At 37.1% G+C, this 12,363-nt stretch overlaps 2 protein-coding genes across 2 annotated transcripts; both read left to right on the top strand.

The window, feature by feature from the left end:
* The first annotated feature begins 1,112 nt into the window (after positions 1 to 1,112).
* On the top strand, positions 1,113 to 5,586 carry LOC107600604 (leiomodin-1-like). Its single transcript, XM_016292574.1, has 4 exons — positions 1,113 to 1,558; positions 2,323 to 2,753; positions 3,145 to 4,477; positions 4,857 to 5,586. Exons 1-4 carry the CDS (start codon positions 1,289 to 1,291, stop codon positions 4,881 to 4,883), a joined length of 2,061 nt encoding a protein of 686 aa, XP_016148060.1. The 5' UTR covers positions 1,113 to 1,288; the 3' UTR covers positions 4,884 to 5,586.
* A 2,228-nt stretch (positions 5,587 to 7,814) lies between these two features.
* On the top strand, positions 7,815 to 12,357 carry LOC107554688 (mitochondrial import inner membrane translocase subunit Tim17-A). Its single transcript, XM_016237313.1, has 6 exons — positions 7,815 to 7,921; positions 8,734 to 8,833; positions 8,953 to 9,016; positions 11,661 to 11,789; positions 11,937 to 12,047; positions 12,157 to 12,357. Exons 1-6 carry the CDS (start codon positions 7,896 to 7,898, stop codon positions 12,225 to 12,227), a joined length of 501 nt encoding a protein of 166 aa, XP_016092799.1. The 5' UTR covers positions 7,815 to 7,895; the 3' UTR covers positions 12,228 to 12,357.
* Positions 12,358 to 12,363: the final 6 nt, after the last annotated feature.

Genomic DNA, 12,363 nt, shown 5'->3' with positions numbered 1-12,363 from the left:
ATTAGTTATTTAAATTAATGTATAGTTAACAGTGTTGTTTTTGCTATATACAGCATATGCTACTGTATTTGTCACTTTGGAATGTGAAGTACAAATAAGAAAAGGATCTATAAAGAGGAATTTTTACAATGTGGAATATTTCAACTTGGGGAAAAGGCAATTAATAGGCTACTAGTGTTTGTACTTGCACTAATCATCCTATAAGAAAGGTCTAATTGAACAGACTGGACAAGGAGTATTGCATTATTCTCTTTTTACAATAAAAACAGAATGGACTTTGCATGCTGTCTCCATTAATGCAGTTCCTGAAATTGGCATTTTCCTATTGTCATTATTTAATGCTGCCTTAGTTTTACACATCAAAATTTTGTAATATATCAAAAATATTTTATAATATGCCACAAAATAACTGTAGTGTTCTGTGAAAAACTGTTAATGATAGCTATTAAAAAGTAGGCTGAGCAAGACCAAGAAAGGTCTAATTGAACAGACTGGACAAGGAGTATTGCATTATTCTCTTTTTACAATAAAAACAGAATGGACTTTGCATGCTGTCTCCATTAATGCAGTTCAATAATTGTCATTATTTAATGCTGCCTTAGTTTTACACATCAAAATTTTGTAATATATCAAAAATATTTTATAATATGCCACAAAATAACTGTAGTGTTCTGTGAAAAACTGTTAATGATAGCTATTAAAAAGTAGGCTGAGCAAGACCAAAATAAATAAATAAATAAATAAAAATGTGTAGCCTGGCTTGCTTCCATTTACTAGGATGAAACATTATCACTTCAAATTTATGAATAGCCTAGGCTATTCTATTGAACCACATTAAACTGATTCCTGGAATAGCACAGCAGCCTATTATAGTATCCAACATATTTCTATAACATCACTGGAAAAATGTTGTCAGTAGCCTACTCCAGGAATCTTGATTTCCTTAGTGGCCAGGAAGTAACCGTTTGTTTCTGGGATGCTTTTGGGTTTTAGTAAACCATAGCCTTCCCAATTGCCTTTAAAGGACTATGTACCCCGATCTAAATATGGGCATGCGCTCGCGATGGATTTCAAGGAATGTCCGAGCACCACAAACTTGCGCTGACAGTCCATCGCGTCTCGCGCTGCTCCACGCGATTCTTTCACATCCAGAAAGGCTTCAGTTTCATCCTCCTTCGTTTTAAACTTGAACTGTTGATGAACAGTTTTTTAAAAAGGTTAAGTAAGTGGAAAAACACGGTGATATCTTCAGCGAATTCTATATTACTCTGTACCACTACTGAACGCAATGTCCCGGAGGAAAGTGAGGGGACTCACGAAAACCGGGCGACAGGTGAGCGAGGACCCGGACCTCGACAGTTTACTGTCAAACCTGTCGCCCGAAGAAATGGAGGAGCTGCAGAAAGAGGTTTCCGTCGTTCCCGATCCAGATCCGAGTGAAATAATCGTTGTGGACCAAACGGATTTAAAACCAACCGCTCCACTTAAAAAGGAATCACAACAAAGCAGCCAGACCGATGACTTCAGATCCCGCTTACAGAGGAACCTGTCAACAGAGGTAAAATATCCCCTACCTTACAAGTTCATCTATGAAAATGTTAATGACTGAGTTTGAACTAACAAGCTTAATGCAGTAGGAGCTTGAAATACATGCAAAACAAATCAATACAAATAATGTGGTTTTCTGGGCAAATATTTCCAAGTTCTAGGGTATTGACAGATTTTTTTCAATATAGATTTAGGCCTGTATCATTTTAGGACTCTTGTATGTCTTTAGCGAAAGTCACCATATTTTTACATCTTGCACATATTTGTACAACTTTTACAAATTACTTTAAATGTAATAGGGGTGATGGGCATAAATGTTTACTTTTTAAGGCATGATACAAACAGGAGAAATAACCCTCCTAAGATATATCTAAAGGAGATATATCTATCTTTGGATGTTAAGTCTCTTGAAATGTTGGCCCGGTTGAAGTTCCGTGGTTGATTGCTCCTTTGCTCACTGCCTTTTAAGGATAAGTCTGCCAAGGCTGGAGCTTTCCCATGCAAAACAGTGTGGGTCACAAATCAAACACTCAGCCACTATGCAAGTTTACATCTTCACTGTGAAACATCCAGTGTAAACATCCAGTGTTCATGCATACAGGTTTTGTATAACCATCTGTGTCGAAGCACTGTCTTCAGTTGAACATTTTAATATTGATATGTAGGCCTAAGCTACTGGCATTTCCTCCAGTCGGCTCCCCCAAAACAAAAAATATAATATATGTTGCACATGTCACCTTGTTTGTCCATAATTCATACATGTTGAATCCTCAGGGAGAGCCAAAGAAGGAGAGCCGGAAGCAAGAGTACCTGCGTAAGATGGGCCTGAGCCAAGAGAAGAATACCTCCGCGTCTGACAGCAAAGATGGAGGGCTTCAGAGGACCCCCTTCACCTCTTCTTTCTCTAAACGTGATGGTAGAAAGGAGGACAGGACCCGCAGAGTCACAGAGGGCAGCAAAGATGACAAATTTGACCCATATCCCCTTTCTAGGAAGGACGAGGAGAGTGAGAAGCAAGAAGAGGCGAAGGAACAAAATGATGGGAGTAAATTCAAAGATAGAAGAGAGATTAGCGAAAGTAGCAGCAGCAAAACCAAAGAATTAATATCCAAGCTTCAAGAGAAGAAGGAGGATAGTAAAGAGAAAAACAGAAAGGAAGACAGTTGGAAAAGGGAATCTGGGGAAAGTAGAGCAAAGGAGATGATTTCTAGGATAAAGGACAAAGAGGAGAAGGAAAGGGGCGTCTGACAGCAAAGATGGAGGGCTTCAGAGGACCCCCTTCACCTCTTCTTTCTCTAAACGTGATGGTAGAAAGGAGGACAGGACCCGCAGAGTCACAGAGGGCAGCAAAGATGACAAATTTGACCCATATGCCCTTTCAAGGAAGGACGAGGAGAGTGAGAAGCAAGAAGAGCCGAAGGAACAAACTGATGGGAGTAAATTCAAAGATAGAAGAGAGATTAGCGAAAGTAGCAGCAGCAAAACCAAAGAATTAATATCCAAGCTTCAAGAGAAGAAGGAGGATAGTAAAGAGAAAAACAGAAAGGAAGACAGTTGGAAAAGGGAATCTGGGGAAAGTAGAGCAAAGGAGATGATTTCTAGGATAAAGGACAAAGAGGAGAAGGAAAGGGAGAGAAAGGAAGAGATTAGGAAGAGAGAGGAAATCAAAACTAAAGACTATACAACCAGGTTAGAGGAAAAGCAAAATCAGGTTCTAGAAGACAAAACGAAAAAAGAGAAGAAGTTCAAAGAAGAAAACCAAATAAGAAGGTTAAGCGAAAAGTTGAAAAAGAGCCCTATGTTGGAAGTAAAGGGACTTCCTGAAAATAAAGAGAAAAAAACGGAAAAAACTTATGAAAATGTGTGGAAGCCACAAGAATATAATGCAAAATCAAGCAATAAGGGAAGAGGGGATGTACAGAAACAAAATGAAATTGAAAATGAAGTTCATGAACCCATTAAGCAAGAGAAAATTGGAAACTGTGTCTCAGATACTATTTCAAAAAGTAAGACAAAAGAGGAGGAAGAGGAGGATGAGTCGGCTAGCATGTTTGATGAAGATTTGGAGAGAGTTCGTTGCAACGATCCGAGCGTGACTGATCTCAATGTGAACAATTCAGAGGTCATAAAAACCAAAACACTTATTCAGTTCGCAGAGGCCTTAAAAAACAACACACACATCAAAGTGTTTTCTTTGGCTAACTGCCGTGCCGATGACCACGTGGCTTATGCTATTGCCGAGACCTTACGAAATAACAAAAGCATCACTAGCATCAATTTGGACTCCAATCTTCTTACTAGCAAAGGTGTTATGTCCTTGATCCATGCCCTCCAACACAACTCCACACTCACTGAGTTACGCTTCCACAACCAGCGACACATCATTGGAGGAAAGTCTGAGATGGAGATGACCAAAATCTTGAAAGAAAACACGACTCTTCTGAAACTGGGCTACCACTTTGAGTTAGCTGGTCCTCGTATGACCATGACCAATATTCTTAGTCGCAATATGGACCGTCAGCGGCAAAAGCGACTGCAGGAACAGAAGCAGGCACAAGCCCAAGGCACTGGAGATAAGAAAGACACATTAGAAGTTCCAAAACCCGGCTTTGGTAAAGGCTCCCCGAAAGCTTCGCCTAGACCGTCTCCTATAACTTCTCCCATACCGTCACCTGCCCCGTCACCCAAGTTGACTCATAAGAAAAGAGTCAGTGGGCTTGGTGGTGGACCACCTCCGCCACCACCACCACCTGGAGGACCACCACCGCCTCCACCTCCAATGCTAGACGGAGACTTCCTGAAGAACTCCCTGACGCCCATGTCACAAAGGAAGCTAGACGATAGGAGAGGAGGAAGAGGAGGAGCTAAAAACTCAAGGGACCAACTTCTGGCTTCCATTAGAGGCAGCAATATAAAACAGCTCAAAAAGGTAGGAAATTATATTTTTTTAAATGCAATTATATAAATAATATCAATTTTAAATTGTAGATGATATATTTGTAGATAATAGTAAAAATGATTTCATATGTAAATAAAAATGCACATATGCACATATATTATTTATATATATATATTAATATCAATTTTAAATTGTAGATGATATATTTGTAGATAATAGTAAAAATGATTTCATATGTAAATAGAAAATGCACATATGCACATATATTATTTATATATATATATATATATATATATGGATAGATGGATAGACAGACAGACAGATAGATAGATAGATAGATAGATAGATAGATAGATAGATAGATAGATGTTGAACATTTGAACTCACCATTAATCATATTTTTTCATAGGTTGCATTACCAGAGCTCTTGCAATAAGCCGGCAATGCAGAGAGATAATTATGGGTGAAGAAAACGGCAGGAATGAAAGGACAGACATCTCACAGACCTTGAGAAGATCATTACTCAGAATCTTCCATAAAAAGTCTTACTGCTGCCCTATAGTATGGAAAACATGCAAGGACTCGTATATATGGTGATATTCAACTGCTTCTACCCAGGAGTCTTTGTACAAAATACACTGGACGATAGAAAGAAATGGAAGTGTGGTGCAGTCATGGGGGCTCAGAGGCTTCAGTGGCCTATGGAACTGCAGAGTTGATGCCTTGCTTGTCATTTGCACTAAATTAATAATTTCATATGATAGATTTACTAATGTGTGTTGATACAGTATGTGTGGATGTTGAAAAGATGTTTGTTTCTGCAGTCGAATTGGATCTTCTTATAGCTGACTGAATTGAACTATGTAAGAACAAATAATTGTCTGGATTTTATCCTAGTTATTTTGGGTTTGGGAATCTCTATTGTAAAAGCTCTTGCTGATCAGGGAATAAAGGTGGGATTCTAATCAAAAATTACAAATAATATATCGTTTCCATGGTACTGCGGAATTTTTAATACCTTGTTTTGAATGATTGGGTGTGAAAGAGAACAGGATTTCAGCTTTCAAGAGAAAGCAATGGATAATCAGATCTGTGAATATGACTGTGTAAACATACAATATTTATTTTGATTTATTTTGAGTTTTCCTTTAAAATTGCATGTAATCCATTGAGTTGATAAATGTTAATCACTGTAAAGTGTTTTTTTTTTTTTTACCATCCATTTGTAATTTATCAAAAAACATTGAAAATGTAGTACGTTTTTACTTTGGGAATGGAAGCAATCTCTGCACATAATAAAGGTTCATGTACCTCACGTGCTTTGCAGACAATATATTTTCATGCTTGTATGATCTCAGGCTCTTCAAGAGCACATCTAGTAAAAGCTACAATTGAATGTTATGCTAATTCAATTTGTGCTAGAAAATAAAATTAGTTTTGGATGAATATGCCAGATAAAGATACGATTGGTCCATTGGATTTTACTTTATTAATTTCAGGTCATTGTGAAAAAAATATCAGAATCATGTTTGTTTCATCAGTGTTTCATCTATTTATTTTTTATTGGATTTCATCTTGAAACTAGTTTTAGTTGTAGTTATCACTGGTCTGTTAACATCAAAACAAACTCCTTCAAGGGGTACTCCACCCAAACATGAAAATTCTGTCATCATATTATCTTCTTTTAAGCTTCATATAACCTTATGCAATACTGACATTGTTAATCTTTTTCGTTTCCTCCAATCTAACTGAATCATTGTATGAGGACATAAAAATGCACTAAAAGTTTTAGAGTCTAGGTCAGAACCATAGATAGAATGAATGATTCTAGTATTAGTGAATACTAGCTCTTTACATGATCACACAGATCCTAATAAAGGGTTGTAGCACGCTTCCAGAGCTACAATGAGCTCCTTGGGCATGGAAAAGTCAGTGATCTAATGCATTGTTGCAAATGCCACATAATCCTGTTTAGCTCATTTGGTCACTAGAATAAAGAACTATACATGAAGGCTATGTAGGACGGTCAAAGAAAAAGAACAACACAAGAACACACTTTTTATCTTTAAAGCCACTTGTGAGGTAACACTGCAAATTACATCCAACTTGGTCACAGGTTACACATTTAAAATCTTTTCTTGTAGATTCATACTCTTCAAATAAATGGCAGATGCTTATTGCAGTGCATAGATTATTGCTTTTAAAGTAAAGCGTAGATTACTTTGTAATTGCTGGATTGCAAAGGTCTGTTGTTCATCATTTTCAGAGCCCTTCAGAAGTGGACTTCTCCTTCAGAGTTTGAAAGTTGATTGGAATCGAAGCAAGCTAGTTTATATTTTGATCGGCCCTGACTAACCCTCAGCACTGCTGAAATGTCTATATTTGGTCATTTCTCAATGCAGGCTCAGTCTGCATCTCATTCCTTTCCCTTTCCTAATAATGGAAACATAGCCAACAGCCCATCGGACTCAGAGCAATGTCTTAAAGGCGACATGAGGGAGAGAGAGAGATTCTTGAGTTCTTGTTTTAATGCAGAGCCATCTACTAATTTATAGTGTTGCTCCATCTCCTCTGGGCCCAAAGAAGAATCTCTACTATAAAGGACAAGCTCAGTTTTATTAGTCACTTGCCAACTTTCATATTGCGAGATACTAGAAGTTGAAGTTTTTCAGGCATAATTGTGATATATAATCTCAATTCCAAGTCAAAATGAGCAATAGCCTAATTTAAAAGCACAATTAGGCCTACAGCTTCTTATATCTTATTTTGTTTAATCCCAGGTGAAAACAATGAGAGGAGGCCATCATAGCCTCTGGACGAGGTGGAGCTCACATGAAAAAATACTATAGTAATTTATAGTAAATACTATAGTGTTTTTGAACCATACTATAGTAAAGTGTATTATACTGTATATATTAAAGTATTTATAACACGTTGTTAATTAATGCTACAGCATACTGTAGTAGCCTATTAACCATAGTGAACTGATAAACTGTAATAAATAGGCTACTGTAGTATACTTTAGTTTTTACTACAATAAACTGTAGTGTATTGTAGTATAATATACCCTATAGTTGTAGAAAACTTAGTACAGTATTGGGTAAAATAATTTGTTTATATTACTATAGTTGTTAATATTACCACAACAACTATAGAATTACCACAGCAAATTAATTCAAGTACTTTACTATAGTATGGTTCAAAAACACTGTAGTATTTACTATAAATTACTATAGTATTTTTTCATGTGGGTTCACACATTTTGGGGACCTCTGCTTATTATCTCACTGTCAATGGTTGCAGTTGGCAGAAATACTGCCACTAGAGGGTCCTCTAGTCTACAACGATCACAAAGAAAGAGACCGCAAAAGAACACGCGACCAGCCTGACGTCACCCGCAGCAACAGCACGTGTCTGATTACGTCAGTGCGAACAGGAAAAGAACAAAATGGAGGAGTACGCGAGGGAGCCATGGTGAGCCGACAGCACCAAACTACTTATTGTTTTATACATTTTAAACAGTTATATATCTGTTAAATAGTCTGGTTAGTTGTCAGGCTGTTTGATGCTCGAATGATCGTGAAATGGTCGGTTTGATGGACGCTACTCAACGCGATGTCCTTCAGTGAAGGCTTCATGCTGTCAGTAAAGCACATGACCTTGTTCTGCCGGTGTTCTACCTCCCATTAAAACAGATGGTAGCATAGTTCGATAGCCAAAAGTGCTACTTATCAGATTTGGCTTCCAGCATGATATTAATAAGGTGTGAGGCTTTATTAATATGTACACCTACCCTAACCCTAACCCTAAACCTAACCCTACTCTTACAGAAGGATAAATACAGTGTTGGTAGCATAATCTGATAGGTAGCATTATTTGTCAGAACACCGGCATCCGTGATCAGTTGATTTAGTTTTTATATTGTTGACTGATGATATCTATTATTTAAATGTTTGAGCTATTAAAAAACAGAATATATATCATTTCTATTAACATATGGGCAGCGGGATCTGTAGCAATAAGACGTGAGAGCACAAGCACTGAAGAAATGCCTTTATATTTTATAAGACTTGCTTTTTGTCTCGTTTATTGGGACACATTATGAATACTTGTTCGAGTAGGATTTTCATGTACAAAAATGAAGTCATTTTAGAGGTGTTCCATGGTAATACCATATTGTTATTGTTTTTAAACCGTGTTTACCAGAGTACTTTTTTTGCATGGGTGGTTAGTAGCTTTATTTACTGTTATCGTTCTCATCATCATGACCTCTCCTTGTTTCTCAGCCCCTGGAGGATAGTGGACGACTGTGGGGGCGCCTTCACCATGGGGGCCATTGGTGGAGGGATCTTTCAGGCCGTCAAAGGCTTTAGAAACTCTCCTTCTGTGAGTGATTCTCTATGCTGATGATACAGTGATGCTGTATTATTTTAGTTTAACTGCATGACGTTCTTCTTGGGTCCAATATTAAGATGACATTGTTTTTTTGTTTTTCATCTGTTTAGGGAATGAATCACAGAATGAGGGGTAGCTTGACAGCCATAAGGACCAGAGCTCCACAACTAGGAGGTAATGTAAAGTTCAAAGGTTATCTATCACACGCTTGCCACATGTATGCAGAGTGATACACTCTGAAAAACTAAAACGTTTGGGGTCAGTAAGATTTTTTGTTATTTTTATGTTTTTTAAAGTAAAACCAAAGTGGCATTCATTTGTACAAAAAAAAACCTAATACTGTGAAATATAATTACAATTTTAAAATAATGTTTTATTTGGAGCTTTTCAGCAGCCATTACTCTAGTCTTTTAGTGTCACATGTAGGGCTGCACGATAAATCGAAATGGAATCGAGATCGCGATTCGACAGAAGCTGAGATTGTCATGCGTATCTTTCAGTGAAGCACGGTTCTGTGATCAGCAGTAAATCTCCATCCAAAGGCCAGAGGTTGCTATCGTGCTGAAACTCCAAATACGCCTCGCAGAAGAAACCCAGAAAATGCCTGTCAATGCAGCTGAATAAACAGAAGATTCAACTGCTTTCATTGATTCAACGTGACTAATAAACACACGACTACGGCAATATACGGTTTATCGGAGTTCTTATTATAATTTTCATTAAAATAAAGTATATTTATAATGCAATGCCTTTATCACTGCTTAAATACTATGAAATATGTTGCGTGCCTTATTCTGTGTAAGAAGCCACATCATCTCACAGAAGGATTTATTTCAAACACTCGACTGACGTTATGAAGTGAGTTTGGAGTAAAAATATGTTATTAAATGTGGTATTTTCACATGCTTTCAGATGGAGCAGCATTTACTTCACAGAGCCGTAGTTCACTGAGAAGCTATGCAAACAGCTGTCATTATCGCAAACGATTTCTTCGATTTCATAATCGCGCAATAAAATCGTCTGTGATTTTTTTTGTGTAACTTGTCAGTGAACTACGGCTATATTTAGTAAATGCTGCTCCATCTGAAAGCACGTGATGATGATTTACTGCTGATTACAGAACCGGCATTACTATCAAAATGAGCATGACAATCGCATTCGATTAATCGTGCAGCCCTAGTCACATGATCCTTCAGAAATCATTCTGATATGCTGATTTGGTGCTCAAAAAATTTCTTATTATAATCAATGTTGAAAATGGTTGTTCTGCTTCATATTTTTGTAGAAACTTACATTTTGTTTCAGGATTGTTTGATAATTGGAAATGCATTTATTTATTTGAATCTTTTTATTTAAAATTTTTGTAACACAGGGCTCCAGACTGCGCCTAAAACGGTCACATTTGTAACCAAAAATATTAATTTGCAAGTGATATTTTTGCTGAGATCGCCACTGACGACTATAAATTTACATGTGATGACTTAAAAATGTGCATGTAATGCCTTTTTTCCTGCTTGTTTTGCGATCACATCTTTTATGTTGACGTAATAAACTGAGACGATGCGCTTCAAAGTTTTAATGGAAAAAAGACTTTCAAACAGTCCTCATCTCTGCCGAACAACAGCACTGATGGCACTCTTGCTGAAAGCAGCTCCAGTTGTGGCAGCAGGAGAGAGATCGAAAATTATGGAGACGTGCAAATTAAGTGCAGAAAAGCAGTGTCTATTTTGTGCACAACTTGAACATACTACAACAGCTGTGTGGACATTAACAGTATCGTTAACAATTCTCATTTAGAATCGATACTAATATGGCTTTGTCTGATCAAGATCTTTGGTCTACATGCTGTGTTCTGTTGCGTGAACTTCATATTATTTGTAGCACATCTGCCGTCCAGTAATCACAACAAGCTTTGTGCTCTGTTACCTTTTAATAAACAAAGTATCAACTTTAAAATAATCAAACAATAAATACCCTTTTGGCGCTCTTTAATGGCATGAGCAATCGCACCTCAGGTCAAGCTGCACGTGAACCCATCATATCTTTCTCTTTACTACTATAGTACAAAATAATCATGAATGGACACCAAAGGGTATATTATAGATACAGTACAACTTACTGAAATGTCTCATGTAATCACTCATTCAGTGTTTCAAACTGTGGAAGACGTGTTAAGCTTGTAAATAATGCCACGTAACAATATTTACCTCAGAATAACCATTCGGCGTGCATATGCTCATCAGTCAGCTCGAAAAAATACCTATAAAGAGGAGCATTTTGCTAAATATATGCACTATATTGCATATTCATTACTTAACCTGTTGTCTACACGATAAGAAAGAATGCAAGGAGCTAAAGATAAAATTCAACACCACCTATATAATTGCATGTTACTAATGAAGAAAAACAGACTGGACGTGTGCAAGACATATGACAACATTTATAGGATTTGAGGAGGAGCCCAAACTACACTCAATGGCTAAGTGATGCTGACATAGTTATGGTCCATGATATTGGCACAGATTCTGTGTAATAAAAAAAACAAAACAATTATTTGTGAGTGATATTCAGGAATAATATATTTAAAAAAATTATTAATGTATAATCTGGATTAATTGTCCACTATTTGGCCATTTTGAGGTTGTCAAGATTAGCAGATAACAGTTTTAATAGCAATTTTTTATTTATGTATTTGTTTGTTTAAATTAACCAATTTGTGGACTTTTTTTCTTTTTATTTGTTTATTTAGACGTCTGCATCACACATCTTGGTTTTACTTCAAAATATATTACACAATACAAATGCTTGTCATCATTAGGAAGCTTTGCTGTGTGGGGTGGCCTCTTCTCCATGATTGATTGTGGACTGGTGAAGGTAAGGGGCAAAGAAGACCCCTGGAACTCAATCACAAGTGGAGCCATGACAGGAGCCATTTTAGCAGCAAGAAGTAAGTCCAAACCCAAAGATATGTGGATAATGATGTGGTCATGTGAGTAAATAAATATTAAGGGCATTTTTCTTCTTTCTTTTTTTCTTATTTTAAAAAAGAATAACATGTTTATGTGTGTGGTATTAATCTTTTGTCTCATCACAGATGGGCCAGTGGCCATGGTTGGCTCTGCTGCAATGGGAGGTATACTGCTTGCATTAATAGAGGGTGCAGGAATTCTGATTACAAGGTTTGCCTCAGCACAATTCCCAACTGGTAAGTGTGCAAAGTCATCCTCTGAAATGGAGTAACTTTTACAAATGCAAATAGTCATAAGTAATATTTAAATCAAAACAAAGATACCAACATCATCTTTTTTCTACAGGCCCACAGTTTGCAGAAGAACCTGCTCCCATGCCTGCTTCATCATTCGGAGACTATAGACAGTACCAATGAGAAGCCTTTTAAAACTCAAGGCCTTTTCTTATTCCATGAACTCATCTAAGACACTGAGGTTACAGTGTGGACCTCATTCATCAACAGAGCATGCCACCAACCACGAATGACTGTGACAAAGGGAATATGAAGGGCA

Source organism: Sinocyclocheilus grahami, unplaced genomic scaffold (assembly GCF_001515645.1).
Source record: "Sinocyclocheilus grahami isolate Dianchi unplaced genomic scaffold, SAMN03320097.WGS_v1.1 scaffold2.1, whole genome shotgun sequence".
NCBI classification, from domain to species: Eukaryota; Metazoa; Chordata; class Actinopteri; order Cypriniformes; family Cyprinidae; genus Sinocyclocheilus; species Sinocyclocheilus grahami.
The sequence above is the reverse complement of the archived record's forward strand: the minus strand, read 5'-3'. Positions and strand labels throughout refer to the sequence as shown.

Coding starts and splice junctions, on each gene's coding strand:
- LOC107600604 (XM_016292574.1), top strand. CDS start 1,289: ATGTCCCGGAGGAAAGTGAGGGGACTCACGAAAACCGGGCGACAGGTG. Junction 1,559..2,322: donor AGAGGAACCTGTCAACAGAG/GTAAAATATCCC, acceptor TTGAATCCTCAG/GGAGAGCCAAAGAAGGAGAG. Junction 4,478..4,856: donor ATATAAAACAGCTCAAAAAG/GTAGGAAATTAT, acceptor ATTTTTTCATAG/GTTGCATTACCAGAGCTCTT.
- LOC107554688 (XM_016237313.1), top strand. CDS start 7,896: ATGGAGGAGTACGCGAGGGAGCCATG. Junction 11,790..11,936: donor AGCCATTTTAGCAGCAAGAA/GTAAGTCCAAAC, acceptor GTCTCATCACAG/ATGGGCCAGTGGCCATGGTT. Junction 12,048..12,156: donor CTCAGCACAATTCCCAACTG/GTAAGTGTGCAA, acceptor TTTTTTCTACAG/GCCCACAGTTTGCAGAAGAA.